This window comes from Pristis pectinata, chromosome 7 (genome assembly GCF_009764475.1).
Source record: "Pristis pectinata isolate sPriPec2 chromosome 7, sPriPec2.1.pri, whole genome shotgun sequence".
Lineage (NCBI taxonomy): Eukaryota > Metazoa > Chordata > Chondrichthyes > Rhinopristiformes > Pristidae > Pristis > Pristis pectinata.
In genome coordinates, this window is record NC_067411.1 from 43,207,104 (window position 1) to 43,225,159 (window position 18,056).

Sequence of the window (18,056 nt, forward strand, 5' to 3'; positions counted from 1 at the left end):
AGCTCTCTACCTCCTTCCTGTACTCCGATTCATCGCTGTTTGAGATACGGCCTACGACGGTGGTATGATCTGCAAATTTGTAGATGGAGTTAGAGCAGAATCTGGCCACACAGTCATGAGTGCATAGGGAGTAGAGTAGAGGGCTGAGGACGCAGCCTTGAGGTGCACCAGTGTTGAGAATAATCGTGCCGGAGGAATTGCTGCCTATCCTCACTGATTGCGGTCTGTTTGTTAGAAAGTCAAGGATCCAGTTACAGAGGGAGGTGTTGAGTCCTAGGTTTCGGAGTTTGGTGACAAGCTAAAATAAAAGCAAAAGGGAGGGCATACAAGGAAGCAAAAATTAGTGGGAATACAGAAGACTGGGATACTTTTTAAAAAAAACTTACAGAAAGAAAGTAAGAAGGTCATTAGGAAAGAAAAGATGAATTATGAAAGGAAGTTGGCAGATAACATTCAAAAAGATATTAAGTTTTCTAAATATATGAAGAGTAAAAGGGAGACATGGATTGATATAGGACCAACTGGAAATGGTGCAGGAGAGATTATAATGGATAACAAAGTGATGGCAGAGGAACTAAATGAGTATTTTGCATCGGTCTTCACTGTGGAGGACTCAGTTCAGTCAAGATTACTAGAGAGAAGGTGCGAGGGAAGCTAAATGGGTAAGTCTCCCAGACCGGATGAAGTGCACCCTTGGGTTCTGAAAGAGGTGGCTTTAGAGATAGCAGAGGCATTGGTGATAATTTTCCAGGAATCAATAGACTCCGGCATGGTTCTGGAGGACTGGAGGGTTGCAAATGTAGTTCCGCTGTATAAGAAAGGTGGGAGGCAGCATAAAGGAAATTAGAGACCTATTAGTCTGACATCAGTGGTGGGAAAGTCATTGGAATCGATCCTCAGGGATGAGGTTATGGAATACCTAGAGGTGCAAGGCAAGATGGGTCCAAGCCAGCATGGTTTCGTGAAGGGGAGATCCTGCCTGACCAACCTATTGGAGTTTTTTGAGGAAATCTCGGGTAGGGTGGATAAGGGAGAGGCTGTGGATGTTGTGTATTTAGACTTTCAAAAGGCCTTTGACAAGGTGCTGCACAAGAGGCTGATTAATAAGATGAGAGCTCATGGAATTACAGGTTTGGATATTAGAATGGGTGGAGCATTGGCTGGTAGGCAGAAAGCAAAGGGTGGGAATAAAGCGATCCTGTTATGGTTGGCTACCAGTTACTAGTGGTGTTCTGCAGGGGTCGCTGTTGGGGCCGCTTCATTTTACTTTGTACATTTAATGACTTGGATGATGGAGTAAATGGTTTTGTGGCTAAGTTTGCAGACAACACCAAGATAGGTGGAGGAGTGGGGAGTATTGAAGAAACAGGAAGGTTGCAGAGAAACTTGGATTATTTAGGAGAATGGGCAAAGAAATGGCAGATGAGATTCAATGTTGAGAAATGTTCTGTTGTACACTTTGGAAGAAGAAATAAACAGGCAGATGATTATCTAGATGGGGAGAAAATTCAAAGGACAGAAATGCAAAGGGACTTGGGGGTACTCGTGCAGGATACCGTAAAGGTTAACCACCAGGTCGGATCGGCGGGAAATGAAGCGAATGCTATGTTGGCATTCATTTCACGAGGTATAATGTATAAAAGTAAGGAAGTGTTGATGAGGCTCTATGGGGCACTGGTGAGGCCTCATTTGGAATACTGTATGCAGTTTTGGACCCCTTAGGAAGGATGTACTGATGTTGGAGAGGGTTCAGAGGAGATTTACAAGGATGATTCCTGGAATGAAAGGGCTTACTTACGATGAGCGTTTTGTCAGCTCTTGGACTGTACTCACTGGAGTACAGAAGAATGAGAGGGGACCTTGTAGAAACATTTTAGAATGTTGAAAGGACTGGACAGAGTAGATGTGGTTAAGCTGTTTCCCTTGGTGGGTGAGTCCAGGACTAGAGGGCACAATCTTAGAATTAGAGGGTAACAGTTTAAAACAGAAATGAGAAATTTCTTTGGCCAGAGGGTAGTGAAATTATGGATTTCTTTGCCACACAGCTGTGGAGGCCCAGTCACTGGGGGCATTTGAGGAGGAGATTGATAGGTATCTAATTAGTCAAGGTATCAAGGGATATGGGGATAAGGCCGGAAATTGGGGCTAGATAGTAATAGTATTGGTTTAGCTCATGGAGCAGACTCGATGGGCTGAATGGCCTGCTTCTGGTCCTTGTGATCTTGCAATTTGAAGCAATGAATGTGGTTGGGCCTTGGATATAGTACTGATGCACTCCTTTGTGAGAGTTACGACTCCAACCACTGAAATATTTCCCTGTTGCCCATGTACTTCATTTTCGCCAGGCTCTTGATGTCACATGATCAAATGCTGCCATGATATCATTCTTGCTTCACATGGTCTACGTTTAAAGCAAGGTTTTGAGATCTGGAGCTAAGTGGACCTGGTGAAACCCAAATTGGGCTTTGGTGAATAGGTTATTGGTGAGCAAGTGCCACTGAAAAGTACTGTCGATGATGTCTTCAATCACAGATGATTGAAAATAGACTGGGTGGTAATTAGCTTAGATGGATTCGTCTTGTTTTTGTGACGAGGATATAACTGGGCAATTTCCACATTTTTATTTGAGTATGTATCTTAATTTCTGGTTTTGTGGTGAAATATTTACCTCTTAGTCATCACATGCCTCTTCATGGTAGAATGATGAACTTTCTAGCTTTAGCTGTTAGTTGACTCCTGTCATTTGACTAGCGCATATTCTAGCTAGGGCTTAATACTGAAGTTGGGAATCATTTCATGTAGATAGTGCAAGAAATGTTGATGTGGAGTCAATTTGTAAATTTTCAGTCCTATTGAGCTTTCTTTCAAAAAAAAATTAACAGTTGTGGGTAAATAAAATTGGGTCACACCAGTCATAATGGCGGAAAAGTCTTGTGGGACAAAATGGCTTATCTGTGATATGATGAGAGTCTACAGTAAATGATCCTCTACATTTCTTCATTTGCTTGATTTGTTGAATTATTTTTGCTAATTCTATTACACTTAAAATTTTTTATCTGCTGAGAAAGTTTAATCGTAGGAAGTAATTAGTTAAATTGTACATGAGGAATCAGAATCATCGAAATGTACAGTGCAGCATTTTTACAGTGGACCATTTTGACCCATCTCATCCATGCTGACTTTTGCCTATCTGTACTAATCCTGTATCCCTCTTCTTTTCCTATCCAAGTACCTGTCCAAATGTCTTTTTTTAAACGTTGCAGTTGTATCTGTCTCCACTACCTCCTGGCAGATTGTTCCAGATATTCACCTACCTTTTAGATCTTTAAATTTATCCCCTCTCACCTTAAACCTGTGCCCTCTGGTTCTAGACTCCCCTACCCTGAAGGGGAAATCCTACCTATACCCCTCATAGCTTTATAAACCTCCTATAAAGTCACCACTTGGCTGCCTCTGTTTCAGTGAGAATAAATCCAGCCTATCCAATCTCCCCTTGTAATTTCAGCCGGGCAACATCTTGGTGAATCTCTTCTGCACTCTATTGCTACAAGGAAATGTACCGATGTATATATGGTTGCATGGAATGGGTGAGAAAATTATTTAAAGCATTGCTTTGGGATTTGTCAGTACATATTCATGAATCCCTGGAGATTTTGAGTTTTGGGTTGGATTTGAGGATTTGTATGGAATTGTTTATTGCTGGTAACTGGATTAGAATTGCTTTGAGGTTATGAATTTGCCTGCTGTAATGGTAAGAGTCTTAATGTAGTATATGGCAGTAAGAAGCCAGCATCATTGCTACATAGAAATATATGGACCAAGCATAGTGCTATAAGTTGTACTTCATTGGGCCTCTCTGAGCATTGAAAATTGTTTGCAAACCAGCGAGATGGAAGACATGAAACAATCTGCTGGAGGAACTCAGTGGGTCAAGCAGCATCTATGGGAGGAAAGGAATTGTCGATGTTTTGGGTAGAAACCCTGCATCAGGATTGAGAATGAAGAGGAGATAGTCAGTATAAAGAGAGGGAGTGGTGAGGAGGAGTCTGAGATGATTGGTGACTAAGGAGGGGTGTCAGGTTGTGCCAGGGAGAGGAGCGGGGTGGATTTGGGATTTTGAAGACAGTGGCAGGTGAATGATAGATGGAGGCAGACAAAGGGGGGAGGGGTGGAGAGAGGAAAGGGAAAAATGGAGGCAGATGGAGCAAGGTTGGGGAAGGGGACTGTGAAGATTGGAGACAGCTGCTGGAGGGAGGTGAGCAGGAATACAAAGGGCTACCAGCTGTTTAAATTAAAAGCCCCCAAAACCCATTCCTTAATCACTTTAACTTGCAATGAGCTGACTGCTGTTGAAACAGAAGGCAGAAGTTTCTGGCATGGAGAAACTGGGGTGGGTGGGTGGGGGGGGGGGGGAAGAGCTGAACAAGAGTACTAATTTCTAGCTTTTTGAATTTAATGTTTAGTGTTTGGCCAGCTTTTTCATTTGGTTATTTTCCTTTTGTAATTATAGCAAAATGTTTTGCCGTAAAATGGGTTGAGCAGGGTACTATAAGAAGATATTGTAGGAGTTTTTTGAAGTTCGTGGCTGCTTGAGTTGCCTTACTAATTTACAAGAATGTTATCTGTTTTATTTTGAAATTGTAGCTGAACACTGAGATGAAATGGTTATTTGACCATATTTCATGAAATTGTACTGCATGTCATCATTGCTTTTGCACAGTTTAATTATATAAAGCTGTCTCGGGAACTTGTTGCTTTACCAAGTTCTCTTGTCACATTGTGGCCCAACAACTGATGAGCAGTCCTGATGAAGGGTCTCAGCCCAAAATGTGGACTGTTTATTTCCCTCCATAGATGCTGTCTGACCTGCTGAGTTCCTCCAGCACTTACTCCAGATTCCAGCATCTGCAGAATTTCTTGTCTCAGCTATGTTGATTGACCTTGTGTATAGATCCCTGTAGAATTGCCTATGGTAGATCATCTCCAACCTGGTAAATTGCATGTGGGCCAAATGTGTGAATTAATCATGATTATGTTGCAGGCAGTTTTTGGATTATTATAGAATAGCTTTTTAGAAATTTAGAGATGGTGAGTATATGAACCAATTGATGGGCCTGTGCACATGTCTGTCTGCTACCAGCAAGAGTGTCCAAATTCATAAGTTGCTCCCGTTTTTGAGGATAAAATGGGAGATCTTTAAAATATTTGGATACAGCTTGGTATGGCAACTGCTCTACCCAGGATCACAAGAAACTGCAGAGAGTTGTGGACACAGCCCAGTGCATCATGGACACCAGCCTCCCCTCCTTGGACTCTGTCTTTACCTCTTGCTGTCTTGGTGAAGCAGCCGGCATAATCAAAGACCCCACCCACCTGGGTCATTCTCTCTTCTCTCCTCTTCAATCAGGTAGAAGATACAGGAGCCTGAGGGTATATACTACCAGGCTCAAGGACAGCTTTTACCCCACTGTGGTGAGACTATTGAATGGTTCCCTTATACGATGAGATGGACTCTGACTTCACAATCTACCTTGTTGTGACCTTGCACCTTGCTGAACTGCACCTTCTCTGTAGCTGTGACATTTTACTCTGTACTGTTATTGTTTTTAACTTGTACTACATCAATGCACTGTGTAATGAATTGACCTGTACGATCAGTATGCAAGACAAGTTTTTCACTGTACCTCGGTACAAGTGACAATAATATACCAATTCATCAAATCAGCTGTCAGAAGTTTAGTTGGTTTGTGAAGCTTCATTGTTGTGGACCTAGCTAGAAGATCAGAAGACGTGAATAAATTTTAACGTGCTGTGAAACCTACTTCTGCTGGAGAGGCACTGTCTCTCAGAAGCACCCAGGATCCAGAGCTGTCATTTGGGATACACACCTGTTTAGCATGTTTGAGACCAAAAGAACCCTATGTGGTAGCAGTGGATCCTACTTCATGGTTGTTCAGTTGAAGCTGGCCTAATATACTTGGAAAAGGGATTCAGAAGCCATGAAAGTGAAGAGAAACAGTTAATACAAGTCAAGGGAAGTATTGATTTGCCAATTCATTACTATACTACAGATGAAAAATACAAATGTCCATGTGATCAAAACTTTAGGAACCTGTAACTTGTTTCATGAGGATATTCTTAGTAAGAGTTCAAAGTGTAATGGCTTGCTGGATTTGTGGTTGTAAGGTCTGAACTGCCTCTGCTTCTTAACACTTTTATCCTACGATGTTGTTGTGTGCTTAGTGGTTCAGAGTTCCCTGGTAAATTATGCAAGTTGTGTAGAGTGAACCTTGCTATGTTTAACCATGAATGAAGTTGCATACTTCAAATGTACTATTGGAATATTAGTTGAGTGTACAACTTGCAGAAGTTTTGGTTATCTTAGTCACTTGTGTAAATGCCAGATCCATTCTTGATGGTGTTCAATTAAGTCTGTTTTACTTGTCTTTCAGGATCTAATATTGCCCAATGGGACGCCAGTGGAGACATCAAGCCCGGCCTCTTCCTCATCGCTCCTCAATAGACTACAACTAGATGATGAGCTGGATGGTGAAACTAGAGATCTATTTGTTACAGTTGATGACCCAAAGAAACATGTGTCTGCCATGGAGACGTACATCACTTATAGAGTTGGCACAAAAGTATGAGGAATTGAACCAATGAAAATTTCGTGCTACACTTAATATTTGTTTTGGTTGGGAACAGTGATCAAGTTCAGCAGAAAACTGGGCTAAAAATCTGGAGACTAGAGTTCAAATCCCACTGGGGCAGCTGTGGAACTAGTGGAGGGAGAAGGTAGTCAATAGTATTGTGAAAGCAGCCAGATTGTCACAAATTGTCTGGTTCACTAAAGTCCTTCAAGTCATCTGTGTACAGTTTGGCTTGTTTGTCTTGAGACCCACCAATGTGATTACCAAGACGATGTGTTTTCAAATCCACACATTTCCAAATATGCATATTCTGTTGAATGATCTACATTTGAAATTAACTAAACTGTGCACAAATGGAGTTGAACATCCAATAGACACATTGAGAATATTCTTTCAATGGATGTAGAACCCTGCCTCCTGAGACCGTTCCAGCCTTGATATGAAACTGCTTTCAGGTTTATATGGTGTAAGAGTTGGATGAGCACCCTTGCTTAGAAGTTGTGAAGTATGATGCCATTTGCCTTTGAGCAGAAAGTAGGATAGCACTAAATGAAGTAGTCCATTGGGAATAGTTGAACAGTGGTAGAAGTGACTGCAGAGGAAAAATACTCCACCTTCCTTGTCGTAACTGTTCTTTGGGGACATTAAAATATTTGTGTGATGGTAGAAATTTTCTTCACCTGAAGAAATTAACACCCAGAAGAGTGTTGTCCATGATTTGTTTAATTATCCTTCCAGCAATTCATTACTTGCTGTCACTTTAAGCTACTAATAATTGTGCATCAAATTGCTGGTTTCTGTGTATGAGCCCAGCAGATGTCAGTCTCCCCAGTTGAATGTGACCTCAAGTGTCATTGCATTGAAATCTTTTAACCCTTGTTTGATGATGTGACAGGGCAGACCAGAGGCTAAGTATATGCAATTGGTCTTCGTCCTATTTGATGAGCTTAAATTGTGGACAGAAATGAATAGTTTGTCTTAAAGGAATACTGGAATATTTGTGCTTTATTATTTAATTAAAAGAAAAAAAAATTAAACTATAAGCTCAAGGAAAATATTAATGGCTAAACTAAGCTCAACTTGGCACTGTTTTGAGTAGTGCTATGGGGAGGAAAGTTGTTCTAAGACTCTGGCTTGTGTAAGCTTTAAGCACCATCCAAAAGCCGGGCTTTGATCCTAGTTAATCACTAATTTCTGATTTAACTGCTGGTGTTTTCAAATTCCTTTCTTCCACCACGAACTTTATTGCTGTACTCTTTATTCCCCAGTCATTGTTAATGTTATTTTTAAATAAATGTAATATGTCATGCCTCTTAAATAACTTTTTAAAAACTTCAGTTGGGGTAGTGCAAGTTAACACTAAAACAAATCTGAATAAGTCAAATCAGATTCAAATTTCCTCAATGTTTTTAACACAAATTAATATTTTAATTGTACCCTGTTTACTAAAAGTTTCAATCAATTTCAGACCACCAGAAACGAGTTCGATTTACCAGAGTACACAGTACGACGCAGATACCAGGATTTTGATTGGTTGAGGATTAAACTGGAAGAATCGCAGCCAACGCATATTATTCCAGTAGGTACTGGGTAAATCTGGTTTCCAGGTGCATGTGCTATTTTTAAATTCATTCATGGCATGCATATTCTGGCAAGTTTGCTTTTTATTAGATTTGAGAAAATGGTGAGCTGCACCTTGAACTACTGCTAAATGTGGAGTTTGGCCAAATGCCATGTACCTGTTTTATTTATTCTATTTTGTCTTTTCAAGTACTCATTATTTATTGTTACAATCTCTGCAATTAATAGTTTGCTTACTTTACCAGCGCATCTCCATTCATTGTGTGTGTGGTCATCAAAAATCCCTCTACATATTTTTAAAAATTTTATCTACAGCATGGTAACAGGACCTTCTGGCCCAATGAGTCCGTGCCGCCCATTTTAAACCCCCAAGTTAACCTACCCATACATCTTTAGAATGTGGGAGGAAACTGGAGCACCCGGAGGAAACCCACGCAGACACGAGAATGTACAAACTCCTTACAGCGACGGGAATCGAACCCTGATCGCTGGCGCTGTAATAGTGTTGCGCTAACCACTGTGCTATATTTGTGCTAATCTTCCACTGTTTGGCCCACTTCTTTCTCTTGATACAAACCTCTTTTTGGGTTTTGGCTGTCAGAAATATTTTAAGATACTATGTTTTCCAATCTACTCTTGTACAGTCCAAATTATTGATGTACATACAATCAGGAGCTCTTCCTTGTCAGAATCCCTTGGGACACTGCTACATACTTTAGACCTCCACTAAATTGTGGAGACTTGAGTTGAGATGAACATAGAGAACATCAAAATCAGCTATAATGCTTTCCTTACATCTGCATGCATCCACATATGCAGGAGTAAAGGGAGTTGTGGTCTTATTGACATTAGCTTGCCTTCTCCCAAAGCCCAACAACTGACCAGACAGTGCTGCTCTTGCACCACAGGAATGTAATTCAACATGGGCCTTTGTGGAACAGAACAATACTTAAATTGCTTTGCCTAATAAGGTGTGAGAAGAAAGTGATTGTTATGTACCTCCAAGGTTATTTATTACAATGTTGAATGCACACTACTCCAATGTTAGTCTGTGTGCATTGATACTAAATGCAGAGGCTCCTCAGATTAGAGGACCTGATTTGTGGACATCTGACTTTATGCAATTTCTCTTTAAATCAGCTGACATTCAGAAGTGAATACTCTGAATACCACAAACCGTTATTTGTTAGGCTAACAGTTGAAGAATGGACCGAAAGGTATGGACAGGAGGTCAGTAGCTGCAATTGTTGGATTTCAAAGCAGGAATGAATTGTAACTTTATTTCTTTTCAAGAAAATCATCACTATTTGACTGTATTCATCTTGCAGATGGTAGGAACTGAGACCAGCAAGTGATTCAAATGAAACTAGGTTGTATTTCTTGTAACAGCCAGTAATATCCAGTGGACAGTATTAACTGACAGTCACGACAATTAAAAACAAGGTCAATGTGAGATTAAATACTTGCATACAGTTGCACATCTAATGAAATATAGGACTGCAGATGCTGGAATCTAGACAAAAAACACTGATGCTTGAGGAACTCAGCAGGCCAGGCAGCATCTGTGGAGAAAAGCAGGTGGTCAATGTTTTGGGTTAGGACCCTTCTTTAGAACTGAAGATAGGAAAAGGGGAAGCTCAATATGTGGGAGGGAAAAGCAGAGCAGTGATAGGTGGACAAGAGGGGAGGTGGGGTGGTGATGGTAGGTGCAGGTATGAGACAGTGATAGGCAGGTGTGTGGGGGAGGAGTGGAGAGCAGATTCACTGGGGGATGGGTCAAAGGTTAGGAGAGAAGAGAAAAGGAGGGCAGCAAAGATGGAGGCTAGGAAGAAAAGAAGAGGTGGGGGGGGGGGGGAAGGGGGTGTGGGGTGACTTAAAGTGGGAGAATTTGATGTTCATGCCATTAGGCTGCAAGGTTCCAAGATAGAAAATGAACATCAAATTCAGTGAGTGACTTTATCACTGATTTAAGAATGGCTTAATGTGTACAAATATTTCCATTTGTGTTGTAATACTTGCACAGAAGTTGTAATCTTGATCTGTTTAGTTTTAGTTGCCTTGTCCCCTTAATCAAATCTACAATAATCTCTCTCCCAGAATTTTAATCCTTATCCAAACAAACTAGTCATTGCTAAGTAAACATAGAATGATAAGACCAAGCAAGTGTGCTATCAGCTGGGTGGGAAAATCTGGGGGGGTGGGGGGGGAAGAGCACTGCTTCGAAATTGACAAGGGGAGTCTCAACTATTTTAGGTGATGTGGTTTTTAACGTTGCTTTTTGGGAAATTGTTCGTTTCTGACATGGGGAAAAATTGGTTTATGAACAGTTTTTGGGACCAGAACCCTTGCATAACTTGGGGACTGCCTGTACTGAGTTATGAAATTGGCCTGCATGGTGAAGGACTGGGGGCATGAATTAACTTTTGGAAATCCACTAAAATGATTAAACCAGAGCATAGCTGCGTAAACTCAAACCTTTCACATGAAGCTGATTATAACATTGTTAATCTACACAAGTTGTAATTAGGACTATACAAGGCAAGAATCCTTTTAGTAGAACTGTGTTCTGCCCTTTGACAGTAAAGGTTAATATTCAATGAGATCCTAAGGTAGGTCTTGAGATTTTGTTGTCATTCTTGCATGCTTGGGTGTTCCTGGGGAAGCAAAGAAAACCTTTGCTGGTTTCACCCCCTCCCTTTTGGTATGGAATTATTTTTCATTCTGTATCATAACTGGGAATGAGATGCCTTTCTATCCGTAGGCTTAACTCAGTATACTTGTGTATAAAGTCTGATTAAGCTATAAGCATTTATGACATGTGACAGGTGGGTTTGAATTGAACGCTTGAAACCCTTTGCCTTGCTGTGAATGAAGGAGGCATTCTGTCTGAAATTTGTGCAGATGTAAACATGTTCCTATTTGGTCAATAGTTAATCTGTGTGAAGAATCTGTCTCTGTTCCACATTCCTCACTTGAAATATTCCAGAATTTTAAAAGCATTTTGTGGATTCCATCAACAAACCAACACCTGAATTATAATTTAGGAGTATGGGAGACTTGTTGACTCTTTAATTCCTTTTCCCTTTCTTGTCTTAAGCAATGTAGACAATATATAAATGTGCATTGGTATTCATTTCTCAATTGGCACATTACTGCAAGTCTGTGCATGGTTCTCAAGTTAACAAGTTGAAAGTTGAGTAGATAATGCTGCTGTTTAGAGGCCTAATGATAGTAGCATCGGTTAATCTTGTTTCTTGTGCACAGAATTGTAGAAGAGCATATTTTAAAAGGTAATTTTTTTTTAAAAGAAAACTTGGCTGTCATATGATGGACTTTCTGGGCATCTAATAACTGGTTTACACTGGTATTTTTTTTCTGGAATCAGTCAGAAACAATATCTAAACATAATCTCTCATGCAACAGATTTTAAATTGTCTCCATAAATTACTTTGAGCTGTAAACAGTGATGCATACCAAGTAATAGCTAGGAAATTAACTACTCCGATGCTGGAGAATATCTGTTTTGAACAATGTGTTTAAATGGTATTTATCTTTTCACTCAGCATTTTTTGAAAAAGAAGAATTAACAGTAAGGATTTGCACTGTATCTGCAACTTTTTTCCTTTTGGTTTCATGGTAATTCGTATGTCCTTGTGTGATGCATATGCATGTCAAATTTAATGGTCAACTCGATAGACTAGCCCAGCACATCACAGAAACCAGCCTCCCCTCCAAGGACTGTCTATACCTTTTGCTGCCTTGGTGCAGCAGCCAGCATAATCAAAGACCCCGCCCATCCAGGTCATTCTCTCTTCTCTCCTCTCCCATCAGACCTGAGGGCATATACCACCAGGCTCAAGGACAGCTTCTATCCCATGGTGATAAGACTATTGAATAGTTCCCATATAAAATGAGATGGACTCTTGACCTCGCAATCTACCTTTTTGACCTTGTACCTTATTGTCTACCTGCATTGTACTTCCCTATAGCTGTGACACTTTACTCTGTATTCTTTTATTGTTTTTTGCCTTGTATTACATTAATGCACTGTGTAATGAATTGATCTGTACAAATGGTATGCAAGACAAGTTTTTCACTGTACCTCAGTACAAGTGACAATAAACCAATAGACTAACATTATCTTAAACTTCCAGCACTAACCTATTTTCCTTCATGGCTTGGCCTTGACCCATTGGAATACTGGCTGATTTTCATTTCCCCAGAAATAAACTCTATTGATTTAAAAAAAAGAAGGAATAAACAGTGCAAAACACTACATTGTTAGTGTCATTTGGTCAAAACATTCAGTTAGCCTGTAGATCAGAGGGTCCTCTGTTACGCAGCATTGAAGTTGCATCACATCCATATGGTGTTGGAATATATGGAAGCTGCCCCATTTCAGCAGTTCAGATCAAAATGGTGCACTTTTAATTTGTTGAAATAACTCCACAAAAATTAATACTGCTTTTCTTGTCTTTGGCTAGATGATGTGCTCATTTGGTATTTATTTTGAATGTGTTGCCTCATTTAGGTTGCATCTTCCACCCATATCTCAATTGTAATGAACTATTAACATGTACAATATTTAAATTTATGCAAAAGTGAGATTTGGGTGGTAGTCAACTGTCTGCTCCCTTCTGATTTGGTTGTAGTGCTTTTTTGCACACATCAAATTTGTCGGGGGAGAAAATGGATCACTTCAGAGTTGGAAACTGAAGAAACCTAATAGTTAAACAACTTAATTCGCATGGAATTGCATTTGATATTGCACCACCATAATCGGCAAATCTGCTTAATCGGTCTACAGAAGCATTATCTTGCCTTATTAACACTTGTACGGCTCATCTGCTTCGCCCTATAATTTTCTTGTGGTGATAATTCTTTGGGTTGAAACTTCTCCTAGATTCCTTTTCCTGATTAGTGAATCTTATTGCTCCTGTTTTGAAACGTGTCTACTTCTATGAACCCTTTCACAATTTTTAAAAAAAAACTTTGGACGACACATTTACCTGTGTACAACTTTCAGGAGAAAACAATTTTAAATGTACTCAAGTGCAGAAGAGATTTATAAAATCACCAATTTCATGAAGTAATTTTAGATTTTTTGTGCAGCCTTTGCCAGAAAAGTTCGTAGTGAAGGGAGTTGTGGATCGCTTTTCAGAAGACTTTGTGGAGACTAGAAGGAAGGCACTGGACAAGTTTCTGAAAAGAATTTCTGATCATCCTGTTCTTTCCTTCAATGATCACTTCAATGTCTTTCTTACAGCAAAGGTAACTGGTTTAAATCTGATCTTTGAGTAGCTTGGTGGTTTTATAGGGGGAGGGATTTATTCCTCTCACGGGCACTTCTGAGAGCACAATGAGTGCAAAGTATTTAAATAGAAAAGTTGTTATAGTGATATTCAATGATAATGTAGAAAAGTTGGGAATTATTTACTTATTGCAAAATAAAGCATCCTATGGTGTTACAGTAGCATGAAAATGTAGCCACGCACATACATAGACTGGACTCTTCAGACAACCAAATCCATGCCAAATGTAAGCTGCATATTTACACTAGTTCCATTTTATTGCCCCCACATTCATATAAGCTTCCCCCAGATTTTCCTACTTGCGTGCTGAGGGTGATTAACAGTGGCTGATTAACCTACCAAGCTGCATGCCTTTGGAGTATGGGAGGAAAATGGAGCACTGTTAGGAGACCCATGCAGTCACAGGTGAATGTGCAAACTCCATGCAGACAGCATCAAAGGAAGATCCCGACCATTTGTGGAGAGCTTTTATTCCACTGGAGGAGCTAACTGAGGAAGACCCTTACAATTTTCTGTGGCAAATTCAGTGCCAAGGTCAGAATCCAAACCTCCAGAAAAGCACGTTTGGCAAGGATCAAGTAGGAAATGCCAACTCCTATGGAGTGCTCCTGATGAGAATACATCTGTGAATAGATTCTTGATTTCTGTATCAGAAAATGCTACAACTGGATTAAGAATGGCCAGGAGATGATAAACCACAATGTGTAATTGAATTGGAACTTTCATGTCTCAAATAAGCAGCTCTGCAGATACTGAGGCTGAGATCCATAAAAGCCACATGACGCAAGGAATGGATGTTGGCAAACTGAACTTAGGAGGTCTGGCAGTCAGCTGATAATCAACATGAATGGATTCTTCAGTGCTGCCAAGACCATTTTCATAGAGTGGACCATTAGGTGTTTCTCTTATTAAGAGGAATATTTATCAAGAACAACAAGGCAATCAGAGCCTGCTGGAAGGAGCACTTTGAAGAGCTCTCTCCTTGTCATGAGTTTCCTTGACTACATTCCACATCACCATCTGGCCTAATCTCAGCACTAGCCCAGAATGACCAAGAGGTTGAAATGGCTACATCACTTGGAAAATGATGAGGCCTCTGGAGCAGATGGAGAGTATCCCTGCTGAAGAGAAGGGCCTCAGACTCATAATTTCATGAAAGGAAACATCTGATTTGGGGTAACAGCAGAAAGGTCTTCATTGTCTGGCCAAGGAAAGGTATCAAAAGCTACTCCATGGCCTCTGAGCTTCTCCAGCCTAAAGTACTTCTCCAGTCTAAAGTACAAGTAATGTTTTAATAGTTCTGATTTTGAGATTGGAAAACTTTGATCATAGACATATGAATAACAAAGATCAAAAAGGATGGTTGGGTAGATGAATAAAACTCATGATCTGTGGTCTACAATCTGTAATGTTGTACCTGATGGCAAACATTTCATACCTGAGAGTCCAACCATGGAATGGTTTGCATTTTAAATGTTTTTTTTTGTCCTCCTATTTCTCCGCCATTGAGATCCAACATCATATTGCAATCTTTCTTCCCCATTTGAACAGATTACTTGAAAAAATTGATTACTGGCTGAATAACATGGTGGTCTTATCTAATTTGGCAGCACAGGTAAATCCAGAAATTGATCCAATGTCTAGACTGGCTCTTGGAAAGAAGTATCTGAGTAGTTGCCTGTCCTTTCCCACAGCCTGGAAAATAGTCCCATTTAAATCTGTTTTTCAAAATTGCAATTAAATTCACTTCCAGCATCATTTTGGGCATATCGACACTATTGTTTTTGAGAACTTTTCTCCTCCTTGCTCTTTTGCTTTAAGTTCTCAAAAGATTTTTTAAAAAATTGTTCATTGTAACTGACTTTTGTGTTTTGGGGTTTTCTTGTAGGATCTGAATCCTTATAAAAAGCAAGGCTTGGCTTTTATCACAAAGGTGGGTGAGTCTGTAAAATATGTTACTGGAGGTTACAAACTAAGAAGCCGTCCTGTGGAGTTTGCTGCTATGGGGGATTATTTGGATATGTTTTCTCAGAAGCTGGGGACAATTGATCGAATCGCACAGAGGATAGTTAAAGAACAAGCAGGTAAGATATTGTGCGCTGATTTTTAAAACTGGTTACAGGTTGCATACAATTCCATTTTGGTTAATTTTTTGCTTGTTTTAAAGTAACTAAAAGTGCTTCCAAAATAAGTGGTCACTACTTGTTCGGACATTGAATTATTCAGCACAGAAATGGGCCCTTTGGCCCACCATGTCTATTGTACCTAACTACAGTAATCCCATTTACCACATTAGATCTGTAGCCTTCTATCGTCTATACCTTGGTGATTCAAGTCTATCCTATCCCCGTCATAATCCTAGACAACTACAGGTCATTCCTTGGCTTCCTCTCCAGGGAGGAGAAAATCCATCTTTAGCTGAAATGCTCCAATTGCGAATCATAGTTTTTTTTTCCTAACTCTCCTTATTCCAAGTTAATTTCAATCCAAAGAGCATTTACAGTTTTGGAATGGTAATGACTACCTATTAGTAATTATATTGAAGTCAGTAATCTTGCTGTGACACTTGGGCCTCAACTCTTCTAATTTGGGTTTGGAAGATTATGGCTGTCAACTTCATTCTATCTTTTATAGCAATTAGTTTAAACTGTGTTGGACCTTCTGGTGGTGGACTTGCCGTTTCAAGGAGAGTCCAATTATAAATTTGAAGTGTAGCATTGGTGGGGGGTGGGCAGTGGTGGTATGGAGAATAAAAGTCTCATCCCTCTGCAGTGTGGTATGATGAAAGTTTGGGAACCTTGTTGCCCCTTGTGAAAATTAAGGTTCATTTTGGTATTGTAATAACTTTAGTTTAATTTCCAGAGTTTTGTAGTCAGTAGCAAAGTGAGAGGCCTGCTACTAATGTCAAGGTACCCATGAGCATCCAAGCAATGGACCTCCTCTTCTGACCTGGGTTAGTTTTGGGTGTCAGGTAAAAGTGACCCTTGGTATACAGCAGGTGTGATGTCAAGCTGGCTGCATATTCAATCACACTGAAGGATTCTTGGAGGGAGGAAAAATAATTAATTGGAAATTAACAAGCACTTAAATGCAGATAAATACACATTTTATGGTAGGCTAAAAATACCATATTTTCAAGTATTTATGAAAGGAAGTTGCAATCCTGTTTTTAGCTTCAAAGTTTATTATAGCTCAGTAAGCAGCTAAATGCTTCCTTGCACATTTTGAACAGATTTTTTTTGGGTATTTTAGTGACCAATTGCAAATTCTTGAAGTTTTCATCAATTTGGTGACTTGTCTGGACTCCAGTGGAGAAGACTAGAAAAACAGCACACTGTGGAGACGAGCTGAGGCACTGACAGCAACTTTAAAGTCCACGTTGGAATGTGCATAGAAAAAATCTGTCATTTTCAGTGTAATGATTAAAATTACACAGGTTTGGCTGTTAGGTGCAGCTACAAAATAGGGGCCTTTCTACCTTCAATGAAAGTCAGTTCAGAACAAGAAATTCTATAGTGAGTATCTGTTCACATCATTGTGTCAGTGAATAGGATGAGATGGTGGCTAGCAGGGCATGCAGTTGAACAACTTGCATAGATGTTGCTCCACTTTAGCAAATGATCAACCTCAGTCACTTAGTGTGATTCCAGTACTGTCCAAGTTTGGGAGATAGGACAAATTACCCAATTTTCTGTACTTCGTAGACCTACTTCACTTTCACTCCTTTCCCTAATTAAATGATTGTCTGGATGACAGACAACAAAGAATTGAAAACTTGGATCTGCACAAACTTTTGTGTTATCCACTATCTAAATTTAACTGTATGGTGGTCTGCAGTCAATTTTGTATAGAAAACATGGTATACATTTCACATGTAATGTGCCACAAATGTAAAGATGGTGAGTTAATTTGTTCTGATAATACTGGCTCTGGAATAAATATAGGTAGAAGGTTCTTAAGTGCAGCTGTTTAAGTACTGCACAGAAATGTATAGTCTAAAATGCTAAAAGCTGGTTTGTGGCCTTAACCTGTGACCTGTGGCTAAGGCAAAGGGATGGCTAGATTTGGATATTAGGGGACACCACAGGTGCGGTGCAGGGAAGTGGTGCTGAGTGAGAAGATTGGCCATGATCCTGTTGAATGACAGAGCAGATTTGAGGGGCCAAATGCTGCTATTGATATAGAACTGCTGTTGTTGGAAGTTTAAACCAAAATGTGAAATGGTAGTAATCGGCTGGTTGGGCTGGTCTTGGTAGAAAGGATAAATGATGGTAGCTTGGGAATAAACCTTGCCAGCACCAGGTGAGCAACTTAGTTTTAAAAAAGGGTGAAAAGTAATAACTAAATGCACAAAATCTATCAAATATCATGAAAAAATTGAGAGGATGGTTGAGAGATGAGATCTTATACTACAACAAAAGGCCTTTCAAGAAGTGCTGTAGAACTAAATGCAGAGAATCCAAATTGACTGACTTGGAAGGGGGAAGTTTAGACATTTGACAAAGGAATGCTG

At 39.9% G+C, this 18,056-nt stretch overlaps 1 protein-coding gene across 1 annotated transcript in view; it reads left to right on the plus strand.

Moving 5' to 3' along the window:
* The window catches only part of snx30 (sorting nexin family member 30), a 57,141-nt gene that overhangs the window by 22,910 nt on the left and 16,175 nt on the right, over nucleotides 1-18,056 (plus strand). Inside the window, exons 2-5 of the mRNA XM_052019522.1 lie at nucleotides 6,453-6,641; nucleotides 8,119-8,229; nucleotides 13,344-13,502; nucleotides 15,432-15,627. Of these exons, the coding sequence (XP_051875482.1) occupies nucleotides 6,453-6,641; nucleotides 8,119-8,229; nucleotides 13,344-13,502; nucleotides 15,432-15,627 (655 nt within the window). The remainder of the gene's footprint in view (nucleotides 1-6,452; nucleotides 6,642-8,118; nucleotides 8,230-13,343; nucleotides 13,503-15,431; nucleotides 15,628-18,056) is intronic.